This window comes from Pempheris klunzingeri, chromosome 18, assembly GCF_042242105.1.
Source record: "Pempheris klunzingeri isolate RE-2024b chromosome 18, fPemKlu1.hap1, whole genome shotgun sequence".
Classification (NCBI taxonomy): Eukaryota; Metazoa; Chordata; class Actinopteri; order Acropomatiformes; family Pempheridae; genus Pempheris; species Pempheris klunzingeri.
The window spans coordinates 8,600,774-8,622,613 of NC_092029.1; the positions used below are offsets into that span (position 1 = coordinate 8,600,774).

General features: G+C 40.7%; 1 protein-coding gene across 1 annotated transcript in view; it reads left to right on the forward strand.

Moving 5' to 3' along the window:
* The window catches only part of nkain2 (sodium/potassium transporting ATPase interacting 2), a 73,566-nt gene that overhangs the window by 37,446 nt on the left and 14,280 nt on the right, over nt 1-21,840 (forward strand). The window contains exons 2-4 of the mRNA XM_070849582.1: nt 284-421; nt 1,473-1,553; nt 16,854-17,054. Coding sequence (XP_070705683.1) covers nt 284-421; nt 1,473-1,553; nt 16,854-17,054 — 420 coding nt within the window. The remainder of the gene's footprint in view (nt 1-283; nt 422-1,472; nt 1,554-16,853; nt 17,055-21,840) is intronic.

Genomic DNA, 21,840 nt, shown 5'->3' on the forward strand with positions numbered 1-21,840 from the left:
TCAGCTCTACATCATTTTAATGTTTTACATGCTGAGATGTTTTTGAATCAGACTTTCATCATCAGGGTTCGTGCAGGTTCATATCAGCTTTTACTCTTTATAACATTCACCGACTGTAAATACTTTTTTATATCACCTACTTCCTCTGAGTGTTTTCTTTCTGTGGCAGCCCACGACTGTTAAATGTTTTGTAGAACGCATGACTTGCTGTTGTTGAGTTGTTGTTTCTCGTCACTAATCTCCTCCTCTTCCTCCCGCTCCTCCTCCTCCGCCCACCTCTCAGGTCAGTGTGTTGGAGCGTCAGGTGATAGACTTCCTGGGCTACCAGTGGGCTCCCATCCTGACCAACTTCCTCCACATCATCGTCGTCATCCTGGGCCTGTTTGGAACGATCCAGTTCAGGCCGAGATATGTCACTGGGGTGGGTTTTACACACACACACACACACACACACACACACTCTCACTCAGTGGGAAAACATTTTTGCCCTAGATTTAACAACAGCCTCTCATTAGCTCACACTTAGCTCTCTTTGCATTAAACAACAAGGACTGAATAATATTGAAATGTGTTGCTTTTGTTGAATTGGAGTGACAGTTTAAATGTTTTTAAATGTTTTTTTTTTCTGTCTCGCTGGAAGTTACTTTGTAATTTGTAGGACTTCGCAGCACTATCATCCAGGAAAATTGCACCATAATCACATCTTTAACTGCAGTGTGTGTGTACGGAAGAATGCTAACTATAAACAGATCCTCTTCAAACATAGAGAATTCACAGTTAAACATCAAAGCGGTATGTATGTAACAAGAAATATGCCCCCGCCTTCATCATTATTAAAAAAAATGCCTATCAGTATATCCAGGATTAAAGGAAATGTCAATTTGATGATATATCATGAATATATTAAATAAAAGGTTAGAACAATGATGTGAAGTGGGTGTAAGGATAGATTGCCAAGTAGAATCATTTTCTTCTCTTGTTCTGTGTCTGGTAGCTGTCGATAAAATCGTTTATGTTTCAGAAAACTTTCCCACAGCGGCTGTAAGCCTCCACATGGTCCTCCCACACATCATACAAACCCCACCAACCCCTCCCAAAGACCTTTACATGCACACACACACACACACACATACACAGAAAATTAAGTGAGAAGATTCAGATAATGAAAGCTTGATCTGAGCTCATAAATTCATTCCTCCCTGCTCATAACTTCCTTTTTACACACATACACGCTCGCAGTCCTGCTATCTATTTCCTCTCACTGCCTGGTTTGATTCAGGTGATTGGTTGGTTGTTTTTGTGTCTCTGCATCTCAACAACATCAAAAGTGAAGCCTCCCTCTGTCTTTTCTCCCCATCTCACTCGTTCCAAATGCTAGACATGAACATAGTTTTTTAATTCCCCAACAAAGGCCTGTCAGGTCATGTCTTCCTCTCACTTTACTCTCCCTCATCTCTCCGTTCTCTCTGCAGTACGCCGCCTGGCTGGTTGTCTGGATGACCTGGAATGTTTTCATCATCTGTTTTTACCTGGAGGTTGGCGAACTGTCCAGAGTAAGAAAACACTTCTTTGGATTATTATTCCTGCATCTTTGTTACGTCTTCTATTGTACATGTTCAAGGTTACCAACTACTCACAAACAGTAAGGCTATAGTATTACATCATTGTTGCATGTGGGATTTTTGGATCTCTAAGGCCCCTTTTTTACGACTCCAAGTGTCCCGTGTCAAACTTAAAATGCAAGAAAAAGGCAGTGAACTTATTCCATAAAATGAGAAAAACCAAACTGAACTGATCCTACTAACAAGTATTGTCTTTTTAGCCAAATCCTAATACTGTATATCTAACTCTGTGCCATAGACGTCCACCTAAAAAACACAAAGAGCCACATTGTTCCCACGTTGCCATGAATATAGGCACTGTCATTTATTTTCGGTTTATCCCATATTAACCAATCTGCTACCATGTATAGTCTCTAGCATGGCCAATGTGTATTAATCTGTAGTTTAAAATAGTCCCCAAAAATAGACTGAATATGAGGTGAATATGTTACACAACAATGAGTAATGGCTGATTCTCCAAAACAAAACATGAGAAGAACCACATTCTTAAATGGCCATGACCCTGACGACCGATGAATCATCGAAAACAGGAAAGTAATATTACATTTTCAGTTTGACTAAGTCGTTGACAATTTAAAAATGACATCTTAGTAGGATTGCAATTAACACCGCCTGATTTATCCAACTATCTAATCAAATATGAGAAAAAAAAAGCATAAAATCTTCACATTTTAGGAAGTGAACCCATCAAATCTTTGGCATCTTTGCCTGAAAAATGACAGAACATTTTTTGCTTATTAATACTCAGTAGCATGTCCAGTGTGTATTAATGTGCAGTTGAAAATAGTCCCCCAAAATTGACTAATCATGTTTGAATAACATAAAAACTACAGTAGCTGTTTTAGCTTTTTTGAAAAAATATGTTATATATATATATTTTTTGACCCATTGTTTAAGGTTTACATCTTCAGTATGAACCAGTAGGTTTAGGGTTGGAATCTGCAGGCAGGTTAGAGAAGACTGAAAGTATAGAGCATAATAAACAGCATAATATACAACATAATGTTGATTTTGGTCTTTTAATGGGACATCTAGCCACAAATTTGGATCTTCCTTAACCAGATCACAAATTTATTGCATTCATGCTAGATGCAAATCAGGGTTTTTCCCTACTGCAGTCCGGCAGAGGGTGGTAATGTACTTGAAGTTGTTTGGCAGGTGTCAAAAAATGGCACCTAGTGTTGCTAAGAAGTCTCCATAAAATAACGAAAACCCATGGATGAGTCCCCTGACAGAACAATGAGCGAGACAAAACTTTTGTCCTTACATGCACTCACTTGTTTAAACAGATCACGGACTACACTGTTGTCTTCTTGATATGCTCTCTGCAAACACAGAATCCTGTAAGATAAAGGACTGAGGAATGAGGTCCCTTACGTTGACCGCAAGCTCCGAAATAGCTGAAACAGCTTTTTCCCCCGTCTCTTCTGACAGGACGGGGTCACATAAATTCAGTGTGTGAATTCAGCCGCCATAATCACAGGGGCAAGACCCTGTCGCTGGGTACTTCCACAGGCTGCTAACCGACACAGTTACACTTGAGAGGAGTAAAGATCAGGTATGCAGCTTGGATAGACGGATCCATTTACACCTTTTTAGCATCTAGTGAGAATGTGAAAACATCCTGAGGTGATTTATGCTATCCAATACCTGTCTGATTCACACAAGTCACATTAAGTGGCTCATTGTGAATGGGGAATAATTCTCACCAACTGATTCGTAATGACATATACGATGAAAGCATGTTTGCAGTGCTAGTGCACACATATAGATATAAGATGGAGGTTGAGGTTGTTTAAATGTTTTCACACTGTTAAAAAGTTTAGCCTTTCTGCATTAAAATTCTGTTGATTTTAAATACAGATTAGACAATTAATTAGGGCCAATCAGTGCCTCCATAAACAGAAGAAATCAGTTGATGGGAGTGCTGTTTATGGCTGATTGCACTCTGTGGTGTGGCCTTGGGAAAAAAGTAGTTTTCTCACCACAATTTGCTCTAAATTGCTCATTCTGTTGGGAAGTTATGTAACATGTCTGCTGCCAGTTCAATAAATCGCAAAAAAAAACTACATTTGTGGCAGAGCATATCATCAATCCTAATCCTCATTTCATTGGTATTTCCATCTTTTCGATCATAATTATTGTTAGTTTGGACCAAAGTGTAATTGCAGCATATTCTCCTGATAGTTTTCGCATTCCCCGTTGGTACTCACTCATTGTTCAATCACTCATCCCCAGTCAGTCTGCTCTCTCCACACACACACACACACACACACACACACACACACACAGTGAGCCTTGTTAAGTTTTGTTGCCATCCAAACTATGGCCAGAAGTTTTACAGTGAGTCAACAGTTGTATCAAATCGCTCCACCTTCTGTCTAGAAACCTGCAGCTTCATTGATCTCCTATTTTAATGATATTTACACCTCTCACTTTCCCCGCGGCCTAGTTTCTAACAGTTACACCAACCACTGCTGTTTGAGTTTTGTCTGAAAATACAAGCCTGTCTGCCATTTTAGGAGGCTAGAGAGCAGGTTAGAAACATCTGGAAAAGCTCCATAATAATGGTTCAAAGGTTAATTAAGTAGAATAAATTCATTATATCACCAAATGTATCATTTATATTCTATAATAAAATGATATGAGTCTAATATTTCTCTTCATTATATTAGAAACAAGCGCTTTATTAAAAAGCTTGCGTGCTCCTGACCGAAATCATCACATCTGGTTTCTAACGAGGGTGAGGCAGCCAGTTAATTAGGGACACCTTTATCAATTACCTTCTGACCAATCAGAGAAGCACACTCGGAACCAGACGCTGAACAGCTTGTTTTTTATGACCAGAACAGTTTGCGTGCGCTTCGCTCAAGGGCACATCAACCTTGACCTAGTTACTATGGGGGGAGGGGAGCGGCTCTCCCCCCTGCCCGGATTCACCAGCTGTTGTATGAGATACAAATCCATCACCTACCGTTCCATGGCTTGTTTACTGACCTCAGGGCTATTATTACACTGGACCACATGTAAAACAAGTATGGCTGTGATTATTGCCAATCACATCAGAACAAAGAAACTCCCCAACAGTTGATGGAACCAGGTTTATGCTGTGTTGGGAGGACTGCGTGATGTCGAACAAAAAGCCTGCTGAAACAAAATGCATCTTTTTATCATGGCTGTGTTGATTTCGTCAACAAAACCGATGAAGAAAGATATTCAACAACTTTTTTTCACACAAAAATTAGACAGAAACTAAAAAGTAAGTGACCTCTGAAAACAAGAAATATTTATTTTACATTTTTTCTCCAAACGAAATTAAACAATAATGTGAAAAACAGACCAAATAATAAATTAACCTACAACGATTTGCATTCATCCGCGGAATCGGACATCGGACAATCGATCAAGTTTCTGACTAGTTAAATAGTATAATCTGCCACCTAAATATGTCTCGTCTTCAAAGGTTGATTAGCTGCTTGATCGGTTACACTAATAGTCAGCATCTTACATCAGTCTGGTTATGTCTCTGTCTGCAATGTTGACTAATGTTAGAGGAGGTAAACATGCAGCTGAATTACATGCAACTAAGTAAATGTGTAAATAAGGCGAGAAGTGAAAACGTGAAGCTATGCATAATATGAAGCTGTGCATGTGGATGTAGAGTTGTAATATGTACTCTCAGCCAGCGAGCTTTCATGTTAACAGAGTGTTGCTAAGAGTGAGTGAATAATGTGCAACAAAATTTTCTCCAGATGTTTACTAATGTATAATATATAATATAAGATAAAAAGTTAATACTCTCCAATGTTTTAGCTACTGGTCTCAAGATAAACACAGATAGCAAACAGTATTTTAGTGAAAGGACACCAGTACCTACTCTATCTCTACACATATAAGATGGGACAAGCCTCAGAATTCTCAGTAGACACAAAAAAATACATAAAAAGAAACAAACTAGACTGAAATATCATTTGATGATTAGAACTAAATAATCAAATGAATAAAATTTGACTAAACCTAAAATACATTTTCATCGAAATCAAAATTGGTTGCCAACATCAACGCTGCATCATGGACCGCAGAGATACCTGAAGAGGTGACAGCAACAGATTTGGGTCACAAAAGATCAAAAAGACATCAATAGAATAGATAAAATGGATAGAAATCAAAGAGCAGGAATAGTAGATACCATAGTGGCGCATTTTCCTGCTCAGCCTCGCCTCTTTTTTTATGTATCCAACTCAGGGAGCAAACCGGATCGGAATAACTCGATGGTATTTGACGAGGGTAATGATGGTGCTTCAAGAATGCTGTAATGTAAACGAAAATCTCTTAATCTGCCTCTGTCGCTTTCTGATGCCTCCTCTTTCTTGGTCTCTCTTTCTCCCCCCCCCCCACCTCCTGCACCTCACTCTCTTCATCTCCACGTAATTCATCCCTCCTCTCCCTCTGCTCACCCTATAATCAAGTCTTTTTCATGTTGTTTTGCAAAGTGCCATGTGAAGCTGTCCCATGATCCTCTTCCGTCTTGCCCCTCTTCACCTTCTCGCCTCCTTTTCATTCACTCTCTTCCTCTACATTTTCAATGTCAAGACTTGAGGAAATGTCTCCCTGTCAAGGAGGCACTTCTATTTATGGTCAATAGCAATTCATAGTGCAGGGCTTTGTGTATTGGCCAGAACCGAGTGCCAATTTAATACATTACTTTATACACTCAGGCCATTACTTTGGGGTCACAGGACCAAAGTGATTGCGACAGACTCCATTTTTCTTCATTACAGAGATCTGACATCTTTCTGTTTATGAAAGAAGCAGAGAATCGGCCTTGCTTTGATTTATGATTAATTTCCAGTGGCAGCACCCTGTTTTACCCATGAATAGACCTGATATGTGCATCCCCAGCCTCAGCAGTGCACGTTTATTAGAACGCTGATGAGACTGTCATGGAGGTAAGTGAATACTTAGAGGCTGGGCTTCTAAATAAATTAAATTACATTTTCCACACAATTCGAGGGTGTATTAAAGAAAATATTGCAGACAAAGAGAAAAGATTCATTCAGTTCCTTTCGTGATGACAGACACGCTTGATGTACAATCTGTCGATTTAAATGTACAGAACACGCCTCAGAGACTTTTTGATGTTCAGCAGGTGAACTGCAAATATCCCGGGTGTTGTAGTGTGCGGAGGCCAGAAAGATTATGGCTGTGAGGTTATGAAATTTGCCGAACGCCAATGACCAATTTCTTCTTGATAAGGAAAGCAAACCCCAGGAAGTGAGCGGAAAGGTGGGAGGGACAGCGAGGAGGGGAGATGCGTCAGAGTTTGTCAGCTCAGTTTGAAATCCTGAAGTCAGGCCAGATGGACAGACACTGGGGGAACAGACAGATCGTCACGACTGAGATAATGGTAAAGTGGCTTGGATGAGACATCATTAGCGTCAAAGTCACCAGGACATGGTGAGGAGCATGTTGCATGTCAGTGATGCGTCAGTGACATTGTCCTACGCATACAGTAGGGCTGTAACTCAAAGCTGGATGTAACTTTTTTAAATCTGCACTTATTTTGAGCTTGACATTGGAAACAGCAGTTGACAAAACAACCTCAACTTAAAGTCCACTTACTCACCTGTTCTGGAGCTTTCGACCATATCGCACAGTTCTCATCAGCAGACTCAGTTTGCTCAGTTGCAATGGAAGTATGTGTTCAAACTCTGGTGTTGACCAGTAAAAGATGAACCTTGCTGCTTTGGCCAATCAAATACATGCAAGCACTCATTTCTGGTAGATTACTTTGTGAAGTAACCACTGTATTTTTGCTGTTAACCTCGTAATTGTGGCAACAAAATATAGAATAGTTAGCTTGACAGAGCATTCTTGACTTTGGTAAGAAATTAAAGGTAGATTCCAGTGAATTAATATTGCACCTGCATAAAGTTTGGAGTCCCATGAGGGACAGACTTAAGAAAGAGTAGCCCTTGCTGAGAAAACCCAGTTGACATTATCAGGGTTATTTTTTTCTAATTTTTTAAAGCTCCACCCAGAAACACAGAAGACTTTTTACAACTGTTTTCAATGGTTGAGTGGAACTTATCATGATAAGTAACCTGAACATCATGTGGGAAATCTCTGGAGTGCCCCTTTAACAAAAGCATCTGATATGTGCAATTAAGCTCATTAATGGTGGCGGCAGTGTGTCCACAATCAACAGCAATGGTGGGAGGTTGTGAATAGAATTTATTGTGGATATATTTTTAATCTTCAGGTACACACAAAGTATGCAGGCAGGTATGTGAACAACGCCACTCATGTAATAGCTGCTTGTCTTGTCAGATGGTGGAACAGCATCCTTTCACATACCCCCCATTCCCCACCTCTCCAATGTGGCTTCGTTCCACAATTTTTGTGACTTTCTGAAAACCACCGTCCACAAAAATCACACCCACTTCACACAGGAATTTGGCCAGGTGTGTGGAGGTTAGAAAGCTGACTGGATTTGAACTCCTGTCTTTGCTCTTCATTCCTAACACAACCGCTTTATTTTTTGCTGTGTACAGCTCACAGGCTTTCAGCTCCACCTTCAAGTGTGACTATTCATAGCAGCTGTCAACACTTTTGTCTTCAGATGTGTTCGGACTACAAATTGTAGTCTGTAGCTGTAAACCTGTTTGGTATTGAGAGACAAAAAAATCATTTTTGAATAAAAGAATACTGATTGTTTACTTTTCTTGCAACCAGCTGATAAATAGCTTTATCGGCAGTCTTGTTTTGACATGTTTGCTTTCTCAACTGTTTGTGTTTGATGGAACTTTCTATCAATGTGTATCTTTGCCTTCCATAAGGCCCCCGTAGAGCCCCAGAGGCAAGATAAGGTGTACAACCTGTCCTGACAGTAATTTGAGTTTAAGCCTGAGATTCATACCCTATATCAGTCTGTCACACTCCCATCCTTCCTGTCACTCGCTGCTGCACTATCTAATATAGCAGCAATGCCATAAAATTAATCTTTAAAAAGATTTCTGATGTGGCATCCCTGACAGATTTGGAGAGGAGCCTGTGGAGAGAGAACTGTCACCATGTTGCAAATGCACACACACTCTCGCATATTCAACTCTCTCTCTCTGACTCACACATACACACACTCATATAGACAGCTAACTGTCAGTAGTCCACTGTGTCATATAAAAGATGCAGCCACCCTCTGGGCGTCAGATGACACACAGATATAGACACATAGATACACACATACACCGCGCTCAGCTGTCAGTCATTTACTGAGGGTGTGCGGTGCTATGTGGGAGGGTTATCCCACATGCTTTTTTGCATGCTGTAAGTGTGAAAGCGTGTGTCTCTAAGTGTGTGTCTGTGTGTGCGTGCGTCGGTGTCCGTTTGCTCTGCCGGTAGTTGGAGAACCTGTCATTCATTATATCAGTCAGAAGAAAACATGAGGGACTCACACTCGCATACATGCACACACCGAATCCAAACAGTGTCGAAACAGTTCCATTTTGAATCCCATATCCATCCAGGCGTCTAATTTCAAACAAACGATAGAGCGGTGAGAGAGGGAGGGAGGGCGGAGTGACCGCAGGGAAAGTGGTAAGATGAGAGATAAAAGTGAAAGGTAGAGAGAAGAGAAAGGGGGGAGAAAGAGAAACTAAAGAAGACTGAAAGATTGGGGCTAGAGAAGCGAGGCATCAGGGGCGGACAGAGAGACGGAGAGGTTTAGACAGGCGAAGGTATGATGGGAGCTATAGAGGCTGACGCGTGATGGGACGAAGCCACATGTGAATCAGTGTCCCTTACATGAGAGGAAAGGGAGAAGAGAGGGGTTGACGGGACAAGGGAAAAATACGAAGCAGAAACGCAGAGAAAGTTAGAGCCACAAAAGCTCTGAGGAAAGCTACAGTAGAATCGCTTATCTAACAGAAAAAAAATCTCCCTTTTATATCAGTTTCACATCAGCATCAATAGCTGCTGTTGTCAGTGCAGGGCGCGCTTGTTAGTGCAGGATATATTGTAGAAGCAATATGACAGCAATTCAAATTGAAAACCACCCACTTCATCCCAGAAGAAAGTAAAAAAAAAAAAAAAAGAAAACCAGATTGCTGGGGCTAGTTTGAATGCTAATAGTGACTTGATTTTACTCCCCTCAGTCTCCATTCTGTATACCGCCGATTGAGACGATGAATGAGAGGATCCCACACATTTAATCATAGATGTTCTAGTTAAAACAGCCATCCTGATTCACTGAGTTAATGCTTCAACCCTGGCTGTGTTTGATCAATGGATCAATGGATGCATTTGTTGAAATCATGGCATGAAATTGCCTTTTTTTCATCAGCACGTCTCTAGTGGTACATTCCACCAGCCATTTTTATCATTTGAGCCTTGAGCTATTATTACTGGTGATTCAATTTGATTATTCATTGTTACTGTATAGTTTCATGTGCAACGACAAGAGTTTGTTTTTACTTGGTAAAATAGAAGCTGATTGAACAAAGATTGGCTCTATGCCGCAGTAGATAATGGATTTGATTGACTTGCCTGCTGCAGTCAGACTTGTTCCAGGGTTTGGATGGTGGCTAGTGTTAATTTCAAGCCTTGATTGTAATGGATTTGCCCTGGCTGTGTTAGCAGTGATGTTTGTTTTATTCTACAGGCTAGACGACACTGTTGTGGAATAAAGGAAAGGAAAATATAAGATCAACATGGCAATTATATTGTTATTACAACCAATAAGAATGAGGGCTAAAACTGCAAAAATATAGCCCCAGTTGTAATAAACTAAAGTTACAACTTTGCCTCATTAACTTGATCTTGCAACACGCTCTTTTTATCCTTCCAGTATGGAAGTCCTGTCTTTCTTTAAACCTGCATTAATACATGTTTTGGGGAGCTGAACAGTCTGTAAACATTATTCTGACATTTTTACCACCAAGTTGATATGGTGACATAAACATTCATTTGGAAATGTGTTTCTGGTCAATCCATCACTGTAAGTTCAATAATTACTGTCCTATTCCCCACCAACTCCAGAGTGAAATGTCTGGCTCTGTGATAAGTAAATGCTGCAATATGTTCACTAGCTACTCGTCTATCTTTTGATGTTGGGCAAGTAGCTCACAGTCAGAGTGTTTTGGCTGGAAACACCTGCCTGGAATGAACTAAAACAGTGACACTGCAAAACCAAAACAGCGAGCTAAAAGACACTAAAATGCTTCTTTGAACTGAGGGGAACTGCAGAGTTGGGTGATAATTCTCTATGTGTTCATCAGTGATCCATTGTTAATGTAAAAATATTCATTGCACCATCTTAAGCATGAAGCTTCTTTTTTCATATATACAGATATTCCTTTTTCATTTCTTTTTCAAAGTAAGTAATTAAAACGTAAGCTGATTTACAAGAGCTCTGACTTATTGCATAGGGTGTGGCTAGTGGGGTTTCAAAAAACCATTGAAACCTTGAATTAGCAACCCCCATCCTTCGTGCAATTGTGGATCCCACCTGGGGTATGGGTAGTAGCGCCATTATTGGCCCACTAATCTGAAAGAGCGAAGGGGTTAAAATGGTTATGTTGAGGCATTTGTTTAGAGATGGTAATGGGTTTGAAGTGGTGAAGGTCAGGGTCAGGATCTGGAACGGACCCACCACCCAGCCCTCAGCGCACACACACACACACACACACACACACAATTCCTCAACACCCCCTGCCAATCTGATAGGAGGAGTAGTGCTTCAGGCATTATGGGTTAAGGCCTCATCTAACACCCACGGGAAATCACAGCAAAACAATGTAGGGAGATGCACCGTGACGGATGATATTGGTGAGAAATAACACAGGCAGAGTGACATACAGAGACAGAGACAGCAAAGAGATAGTAAATGATAGAAAAGGGGATAGAGCCACAAATAGAGGTTCAGTTAAATCGAGTGAAAAATTGACTTTAGAGAGAATAAAGCTAATATTGTCCCCTCCCTGATTTTCTGCCCTTTAGTTTGATGAGCTGCTGATGGTTCTGGATGCCTGAATATCTGTCTGTCTGTCAGAATGACCGTTTTATTTACTGTCTGTGTGCTTCACTACACGACGGCTGGAGTTCCTATTGTTGTATGTTCAGAGTATGTGAAAAGGTGTTAGATTATGTGCGAGTCCATATGTGTTAGAAGGTGTGTGTGTGTGTGTGTGTGTGTGTGTTTGTGTCCAGGGCGCAGATGCTGAAGCACTCATGGGGAAAAACTGGCACTCCCTCCCTTATGCCCTCCATCCATCCATCCATCCATCCATCCATCCAGAGTATATGTGGGTCTGTAGCCAAAAAAAATAAATAAATCTTAGTCCTTTATAGTTGCCTTGAACATTGTTACTTACAATCTGTATTTTTTAAATTGACTTCATACGAGTGAATTAACACATTTGGTAACATCCAGTCTAGACAGTGAGTCTAGATGCTGGACTGTTAACTGAACTTGTAGATGTCCTGAAAAACAGTATAAATAGATCAGAAAAAACAAGTTCTGTTTACGTTACATCTGCTTTGATCAGAACTGGACACCATGTTGCTGAATTATTTATTATGAAATGCGCCTGCCGTGCTTTGGAGAATATTTTGTTGGAAACATAAAATTTTTTGCCACAATTTACTGAAATGGCATTACTTCTCCCTTGTTGACCATCAGACCATCATAGGAAATACCATTTTCACTGGTCGTTTCCCCCCGCCATCCCTACATCTCTTGGGAGTGGAAGACAAAGGAAAATAGAAATGTGAGATATTGAGGGAGAGGGGGGGGAGAGAGTAGAAGACAGAAAGAGAAGAGGAGAGGAAAAACAGATGTGGCTCAATGAAGCGGCACTAGCCCACAGTCAGAGACAAAGACCTGAGAGCACGAGTGCATGATCCTATACAAGCACACTGGAAATTATAGACTGTGAGTGTGTGTGTGAGAGGGAGAGAGAGGGGGTAACACGAGGGAGAGGTGAGAATCATAGAGCGAGGGGAGGAAAGATGTGGAGAGCCAAACGGTCAGAAATGGCACATAGGACGGAACTCACGCACGCAGAGTTAGGAATACAACTATTGACTATATTGTAGTCAATATTTTTTGTTTTAGGTTGCAAGCTAAACAGCTCATTCGTCACCAGACAGATTAATGTCTCAAGATTATTTGGGAGCTATGGCTTCATCATCCTGGTGGTTAAGTACTGCAATACTAAATAAATTCCACCATATAAAATCAATACATCAATGCCATCGCACAGCTGCAGTTTAATTGTTTGGCATTCCACTGGTGAGTATGGAATAATTTGGGTTTTACCTCCAAATCCTTTGTGCAGGTTGTGAGACTGTTTATATAAAAAGCACTTTCTCCAAACACTGACACTCTACTTACTTTGAGAAAATAAGCTTGATTTCAAATGTGATTTTTTTTTAATATTACATTTTTTCCATCTGTGGTGGTAGAGGCTTGTTGTGGTGGCTCACTGCTGCTTTATGAATAAAAAGGAGATAATGCAGTTATTATTATTAGTACCAGTCTGGTTCCAAGCCATATTACAGACCGCGTAACCTCAATGAACTCTTGCTTGTCAGAGATTGTCAGAGAAAATGAATGAATGGAAAAAAGAAAAGTGTACCTTTCCTCTCCACGGTGGGTCTCCTATGTTGTTATTTACAATATGTTTCATTTTGATCTGGCTAAGTGAAACCACATATGTAAAATGACACCACATTGACATAGCTTCAGGTACGATAAAATTGAAAGATTTAAAAAAGAAAAAAGACGGTTAGCTTAGCATTATGTGATATTGCGTTACTTAACACGATGAGTGCATCTGCATTTGACCAAGCTGTTATTTTGCTAGTTAGTTTAGTTAGTTCGTTTGACTAGTTAGCTATCAAGCTGTAGCCAGACGACATTAGTTAGCTTAGCTTAGATACTGGAATGGAGAAACAGCTTGCCTGTCTCCATCCAAAGACAGGTTCCACCTAATGACATTTCCTAAACTTATTAATTAACATGTTATATTTTGTTTGTTTAAGCTGTACAAACAAATTTGTGTAAACGCACAAAGTTGTTTTTTTACCTTTGGACAGAGACAGGCTAGATGTTTCCCTTTACTTCCAGTCTTTAAGCTAAGCTAGCTCAAATTTCTGGGCTACAGTTTGATAGTTACCAGACAAACATAAGAGCTTTGTTTTCCCCAGTTGAATCAAATTGTTTTACTCTTATATTTCACAAGTGGTTAGTACAACTAACTAGCCAAACTAACTAGCCACAACAACAGCTTGGCCGAGTGTGGACGCACGCACGCTTTGCGTTATGTCTCTTGTCACCGCCTTCACAAAGTGAGAGAAGACTGCAGGATTAGTAACATCCCGTGTTCGGCTTGGCCTTGATGACATTTATCCAAATTCAGCTTTTCACTGGTAATTACGTTTGTTTGTGTGTGTTTGTTCGAGAGGCTCATTAGAAAATCACTGATAGAGACCGTACTGAAATAATTATTGCCCAACCCCATTTAACAGAGAGAGGAGGAGAGAATGAATGCAGTGAAAGAAGAGCAAGAAAAAAACTAGGCGAAGGAAGCAAAGGAGAATTAAAAAAAAAAAAAAAAGGGGGAGAAAGATTTGGAGCAAGGCAGTGACAGTAAGAGACAGACAAAGGGAAAGTGATGTCAGAGGGGAGCGAGAGAGAGATTTTACTCATTAAAAAGAGCAGCACAACAAGGGGAGATGGCATTAATCAGAGCTCTGTGCTAATGAGGCATTTACTCATTACGCTGAAATAGAGAGAGGCTAAGAAAGAAAAGGAGCGGGGGAAAAGGAGGCGGGGGCAAGAAAAGGAGACCACGGTATGAATTGATAGAGAACAGGAACAAATTAAGTAAGAGAGAGAACAATAGGGCGGGAGGTGACGGAGTCAAGTATGGAAGTGGAGGGAAGATATAAGAGGCATATAAAGACAAAGTGAAGCATGCTGTGTAGAAACAGACAAAGCTGACTGATGTAAGAACTGAGTGCCTTTAGCTCTATTTAAAGATCTACCATTTGTGCTCTTAACTAGAATAAGTCACATTAAACTCTACAGGTGGAAAAGTCTTTCCTGTTGAAAATTTGCGAGCTTTCCCATCTTTATGCGTCTGTATACCTCCTCATTCAGTTATATTGTGGTTGTTAAACATTATAGTCTCAATGAAAATGTACTTCAAATGGGATTTTGCCTCACCGGGGATATTTTTCAGTAGTCCGATTCTCTATTGGTTGGAATTTTTAGATCAATACTACAGCAAGATAACCACTGACGGCACACTCTCAAGGAACAGAAAGTAAAATGGATTTTGATAGACAGCAAATAAAATCAAAGCTTTATACAGGGTATTTTGGCAAAAATGTATCAGAACAGAGAAAATTAACAAATTAAGTAAAAGTAATTTTGGCTCTCATCGTGCTTTTAGAGAGCATTAAGGCTTTTTATCGGAGTAAGTGCAAGACCAAACACGTGTGTATATAATGTGTGTGTATTGGTGTGTATCTGTGGTTTGCCTGGCTGTCTGTGGAATGATATATGTCTCCGCTCGCTAAGTGGGGTCGTTAATATGTGCATTATTTAAACCAAGACGACTATCATAACTGATTTATTGTGCATCCTTCAGGCTTTTAGAATTAAAAGGATTGAAGAGGAGTCAAAGCAGATAGTCTACATTGCAGCTGCAGGGGCTATTTCCATGTGGTCTTTCTCTGCTGCTGCGAAGTGGAACTGAAACAACGAGGGACAGAAAATGTTTATTCATTTGCTCGTTGTCAGTTGTGTTGTTCTTTGCAGATTCTGGCTGTAATTTTAGGTTATCGCTGCCAGTGATGGGACTGCTCATGCTGCTTTGGACAAGCTGAATACATACAGAGAAGAAAATGCCTCCATATCTGTAGAACAACAAGACTAAGAGTCTGCAGCAACACTACTGGCTCTGTGAGGCTTTAGTTAGACACAGCAGTGCTTTGAGCTAAATGCTAATGTCAGCATACTAACATCCTCATAATTACATTTTTAGCATGCTGTTGTCTAGCTGATGATGTTTATCACGTCCGCATCTTAGCTTAGCATGTTAGCATGCTAACATGTGCCACTGCTACCGTTGGTTTGCAAAGTACTGAATGGTTTAAGGCCAAAATACGTGTCTGATCTGCTGCTTTGCTACGAACTGTCCAGACCTCTCCGCTCGTCTGGGACAAGCCTGCAGCATTCAGTTTTTATGCACCACATATCTGGAACAAACGCCCACAAAACATGCTGGTCTGCTCCAACCTGTCGTTCTTTTAAGTCAAGGCTAAAGACCTCTCTGTTTCATTTAATCAAATACTTTATTCTTTCCTTGCACTGCGCTTTAACTTTTATTCTTGTATTTTTATACCTATCTAATTGTATTTTAGCTTGAATAGTTCAGTCTTTGATAGGCCGCATCGTCTTAGAACGAGCTAGATGAGAAGTTGGGGGATCACCAGAGAAAGCTGGATTTATTTTCAGGACTATAAATGTCTGTGCAAAATTTCACAGCAAAAGCATTTGTTATTTTATATATGCTGCTAGTGTGGCTGTAAACCCCTTGATGCCCCGTTCACATTAATGCGCCCTTCAATTTTTAATGACGTCCATAGTTGTAGGATTGTCCTGCTTAAGGAGAAATGAACGAGGAGACTGGAGAAACTGTGCTGCCTTAAACTGAAACTTTGTAGTGACTGACCCTCCCATGACTCCCACAACACAAAGCCTCTCCTCGCTCTCTTAGACTGAAAGCAACACACGAGAGCTTTTGATGCATGAAGAGACACCAAATCGAAAACAAGCGTCGCTCAACTTCTCCCTCCTTCTGCTCTCTTCCTTTCTCTCTCTGGCCTCTTAACATCAGTCTTCTCTCTCTCCCTCCCTTGTTGTCCTCATCATAACCCTGCCTGCGTATGATTCAGATCTAATCTGAGTGATCCCAGATCATTGGAATTATAAACCTCAGATCTATTTTTAGCTCCCGTCAAACCCTCTCCTCTTCTCTTTCTATCTATCTCTTAGACCTCGGTATGACAAACAGTGTGGTTTTAATTAAGCCTTGGTAAAAACCTGCCCTGACATTCAGCCTGCTGCTGCCTTGTTCCTGATCTGCCTTATGTCTGAAGATGTAATTCAACTCTCTCTCCCTCTGTCTCTCTCTCTCTGTCTCTTCGATTCTTTCTCGCCAGGACTCTGACCTTGTCCTGACGTTCAACCTGTCCATGCATCGCTCCTGGTGGATGGAGAACGGCCCGGGGTGCAGGGTGACACCCATCACCCCACCTCCCTCCTGGGCACCCGAGGACCACCGATATATATCTATATCTGGCTGTCTGATGGATTTTCAGTTCATAGAGGTGGCTCACTCCTCACTGCAGATACTCCTGGCTGTAAGTACTTGAGCTCAGAAGTACTTTCTAGTACGCACCGCAATTTCGAAATGAAGTACCTGCATGTAGGATACATACTGTTACATCTTTAAATAATCGGACCTGTTGTTCACAGTAGGTGCTACTGTAGATATGCACTTCTAATCAAACATTTATCTTCATATTCGGAATTTCAGTTTAAAAAATTGTAACATTTTGCAAAATACATACTTATGCCTCAAGTGTGTAGAAATGAGAGTCTGGATTTGTTGAGCCTAGTCAGCTTGAGGACTAGCAGCAGGGGAAACAGCTTGGATCTGTCCAATAATGGTTGGAAGGCACAGGTTTGGAGCTTCAGCAACTTTGTAGAGAGAGAAAGACACTGAATTTATTTCATAATTGTGGCACTTGGAGCATTTTACACTAGATATGAAGAAGTGGAAATTTACCATTTTCTACTGCAGTTAAAAAAAATGTTTATTTTTAAGTTTCTTGTATGAGTTGGACACACAAGATATGTGTTAATTAGTCAGTTTGTGCATGGAGGCATACTTTTTAAAACTTTGGACAGATCCAGGTTAACTGTTTCCCCCTGCCTCCAGGATTTACATTGACTGGTTTTGGCCAATTTAGAACAGTGAACCAAGCTATGAATACAACAATGAATTATCATCACCTTATAAAATTGTTATGATGAGCGAGTTAGGAAACAGCTTCCTATTATCACATTTAGTAGACAGGAAGCAGCACTAGGATTCAGTTGAGTCTGAGTCTCTGGATGTGTTATATTCACTCTCATTATCATGGTTATTTAGTTTAACTCCTGGGGGAAATATCAGCCTTTTAAGCTGCTGAATTTTCACCTGCTAGTCATCAACTTCTGGTGTTGAGCAGGTATTTATTGGGGTTTTATTGCCGACAATAGGCGACTTTTTGACGATTCGATCTAAGGAGCCTGATTCGGCTGCCAATCTCACAGTCGATTTGCGGCAGTGGCATGAAAATGTGGTCATGAAACAAGGATCATTCCAACCGGGCTGTATGGGGGTGCTGATGGGTCAGATGAATGTCTGATTTTACCTAGAATTGCTTGAGAAATGAGTACTGCTGGTCTTTGAGTATCCATGTCTGTGGCAGATGACTTCCCCAGTTCACCACAACATCAACATGAAAAAGTAATGCAGAGCAAGTGCTCTACCTATGATATTCTGCATCATAGCAACTGGAGCACCTCCGAAGCACTCTGGAGTTTTCAGCTGGGAAAAAAACACTTTGGTTGACAGGGGCGACGTGTTCTGTTTGTCTGTCCTCCTCCTTCACTCCATTCAGTTCGCACGATGCAGGCGTGACCACTCTCTCTCTCTCTTTAAAAAAAAAAAGAAAAAATCTGATATAAAATGCACCCAAAATAGGCAAACAAGTGTTTTGTGGAAGCATTTTAATTGGGTTTGTCCTCATGAGCGAGTATTTTCACATCACACATACCGATTTTATCCATAAAAAATGATGTTGATATTCTCATCTTGCTCTCAGAAAGAAAGCCAACAATCTCCCCCAAATATTGAACAATTCCTTTTAGTTTTTCTAAAATTTTAACCTTAATTAAGTTAAATCTACTATGCAAGTCTCTGTGCTCAGTGTTCAGGGAAGAAATAAATATGCAAAAGTTAAATTCTGTGCTTTTTGTGATGTGCTTTACTGACACAGTGCTTTGAAATGACTGCAATTATTCAATTGATGCTCTACACAGTTACACACAGCAATACATTAAGCTTAATGTATTCTAAAATGTATTACAACCATGCCAACGTCTTTGTCTGTTGCAGTACGTTAGGGAATTGTGGGTTATTGTGCAACTTTGTGGTATCCGTTTTAGCGAAAAATAAAGCATCTAGGCTCCATTAAGTTGATAACTTCATACCCTCATTAACATAGAATGGCCTGGATAAGCCGCTTTAGAGGATCTCAGTTTCTTATGTCTCTCTCTCTTGTCTTGTTTCATTGTTACAAAAACGATTTCCTCCTCTCTGTTTCCCTCTGCCTGTCTCTCACCCTCGCCCTCTGTATTTTTTCCTCTCCCGCACTGTCAAACCGTGATAATTAGCTGGATCAGAAGAGACAACAGAGAGGGAGAAATAAAGAGCGAGAATGAGGGAGGCCTGTCACTTTTCATCCCAGTCTCCTCTGTACTGTGGCTCTGGTTTTTTTCGTGCACACGTGAATGCAGACACAACAAACAAACTGACGCTATAATGTGGCTGCATGCATCATTACACCAACAGGAAGAGAGAGAGAGAGAGAGAGAGAGAGTTTGGGAGTTTCAGTGTGTCTACGTCTTTTCCTTTTCTGCACCTTCCTCCCTCACTTAGCATGACTGCCTCCCTCTCTCACGCGCTCTCCTCATGCACTCTCTGTCAATCGATAGTGGTACTTATAGTGTGGCTGAGTGCCAAGCCACCACACAGCTGTACCACTGTCTCGCTGTAATTGGTGTGTGGAAACACTGTCATGCTCCATGAGCACACGCTCAACAGTCTGACTGGTTCACTGGCTGACTGACTGGCTGGCTGCTTCACTGTAATTGGTGGAAACACTGTCAGGGTCCTTAATAACATACGTTCAACCAGTCGACTGGCTGACTAAGTGAGGGGTTAGGGTTTGTTCGGGTTGGACTCTAAACCCACTCTCTGCATGTTTACTGATTAGCTGGCTGGTTAACTGCTACTTGGCACTGGAAAAAAAAAGGGCTGACATCCAGAAATCAAGGCACATTTTGATTGACAGGAGAAGAAAAATCTCAAATGAGGATGCGTCAGGACAGTTTGTGGAAGTCAGAATAGCCAATGAGGTATTTCAGCTGTCAAACTCTTCAACAGACCATGTTTTTGTTTGGTATGTGATGGACTGGTTTGCCTGTCTAATTGGCTCACTGACTGTCTGATTTTGTCTTGATTTATAGTTTTGGGTTCATCCGTCATAGAAATTCACCGCACACCAAATCTTGTAAAGTTAATCCTTATTCCTATATGAGATACGAATGTGTGTCTCATGCGAAAATTACATTTCACACCCAGCGTCTTCAGGCGTTGTCCCATGTTTCACATATTTCTAATTATTTACATAATTTACTGCCTTGTAATGTTACAAGATGATTGGTTTGCTGCCAGGCTGTTACAGTGAATTACTGTTATTTTTGTTAACTGGCTGATTAGTTTTCCAAACTGCAACACACAAAGGGGTTTCAGAGCAATTTGGTGCACAGTATGATGATCAGAGCTGAAACGGAGCATAGGGCTTCTCCAGGGAGATCCAGGGAGTCCTTAGTGACATGTGGGCTAACACCATCCCCGCCAGACTGTTACACAGTGGGGGAATGCACAACTTGACTTCTGTGATTACAGAGGATTTTTGTTCACTGTTTTCTTTTCAGTTTTATTCTACCTGCTAATAGTGCAGACAAAGTGATAATTAAACGATATTTATTATTTCATAACAAAAACATCTACGATGAGGCTTCCTACTGTCTCCGTGGTCTAGAGTGCATGCCTGCAAGCAATTTCAGTGATTAGCATAACTTCAGCCAGAGTGGAGGAACTAATCAGTGGAATCACCTACTGTTGCTTTTGATTGGAAAGACAACCTGCATACGCTCAGCCCTCCGCTGCACACGCAGTGGAATAACATTCTGTCTGAAACTTTACGGGTTCATGTGATGAAAATTATCTTTAGCTATGCTGCTTGTTTGCATGTTACACTCATTAGCAACACTGAAACTGATTACTGAGAGAATGTGTACAGATTACAATCGCTTTAGACCAGGGGTGTCAAGCTCAATCAAAGAAGGGCCCAAAATTTAAAACACGGTCTAAGTCGTGGGCCAAACGGGCTCAACATTTAGTGAAGACTCTAATAGTGACTCTTTTATTATAGTATATAATATAATAATATAATATATATTTTATCCAGAAATGTGAATTTAAACAGCCAAACTTCAACAACTTTTCCTCAATAAAATAAATAGAATTTTAAATAACTTTTTTCTTTTTTGTACTTATCCTGCTGTAGTGCCGTCTTATATTTATATTCTTTAATTATGGCCACATTAGCTCCACTAACAAGACACACGGGTAAAATTCTGCCCCCCACCTGCTTTGAAAGTCTCTGTTTTCAAAGTCCACTTTTCGTTTAACCATTTATTTTGGGGGGGGGCTAGCTTAAGTGTCGCTATAACATCGCTGATCGATGCATTGATCCGCTGATTGGTGTGTCATTATACCTGCAGGAGGAGGGGCTGCTACACGGGTCCTGACTAGCGCGGCAGCTGTTCAGTGCATTGTGGGATTTGTAGTATTAGAGGTGGGAGTGCTGTTTACCGACGGGCCATTCTTAATAGTCACATGAAATTATCTTGCGGGCCGTATATAATTGTATCGCGGCCTGGATGTGGCCCGCGGGCCTTGAGTTTGACATATATGCTTTAGACTAAATACCCGCAATAACAATATCACCACCCACGGTCAAACGTGTTTCGCTCCAAATTGGCTCATATCCATGACATATTTCTGGTGTAAAATCAGAAATGTTGAGATAGCTCGGTCAAAATGGCCCATAACCAACAGGCAGCGTGAACTTTGAAGTCAGTCATGGGCCCTTATTCGGTCTCCACCCTTTCAAAGTATGTTGAAGATAATTCTGTCTGCACCAAATATATGAAATGAATATGAATACCAGGGTAATCTATGGTATTTAATGGTATGGTACTGTATTCTATGGTAATCTATGGTATTTAATGGTATGGTACTGTATT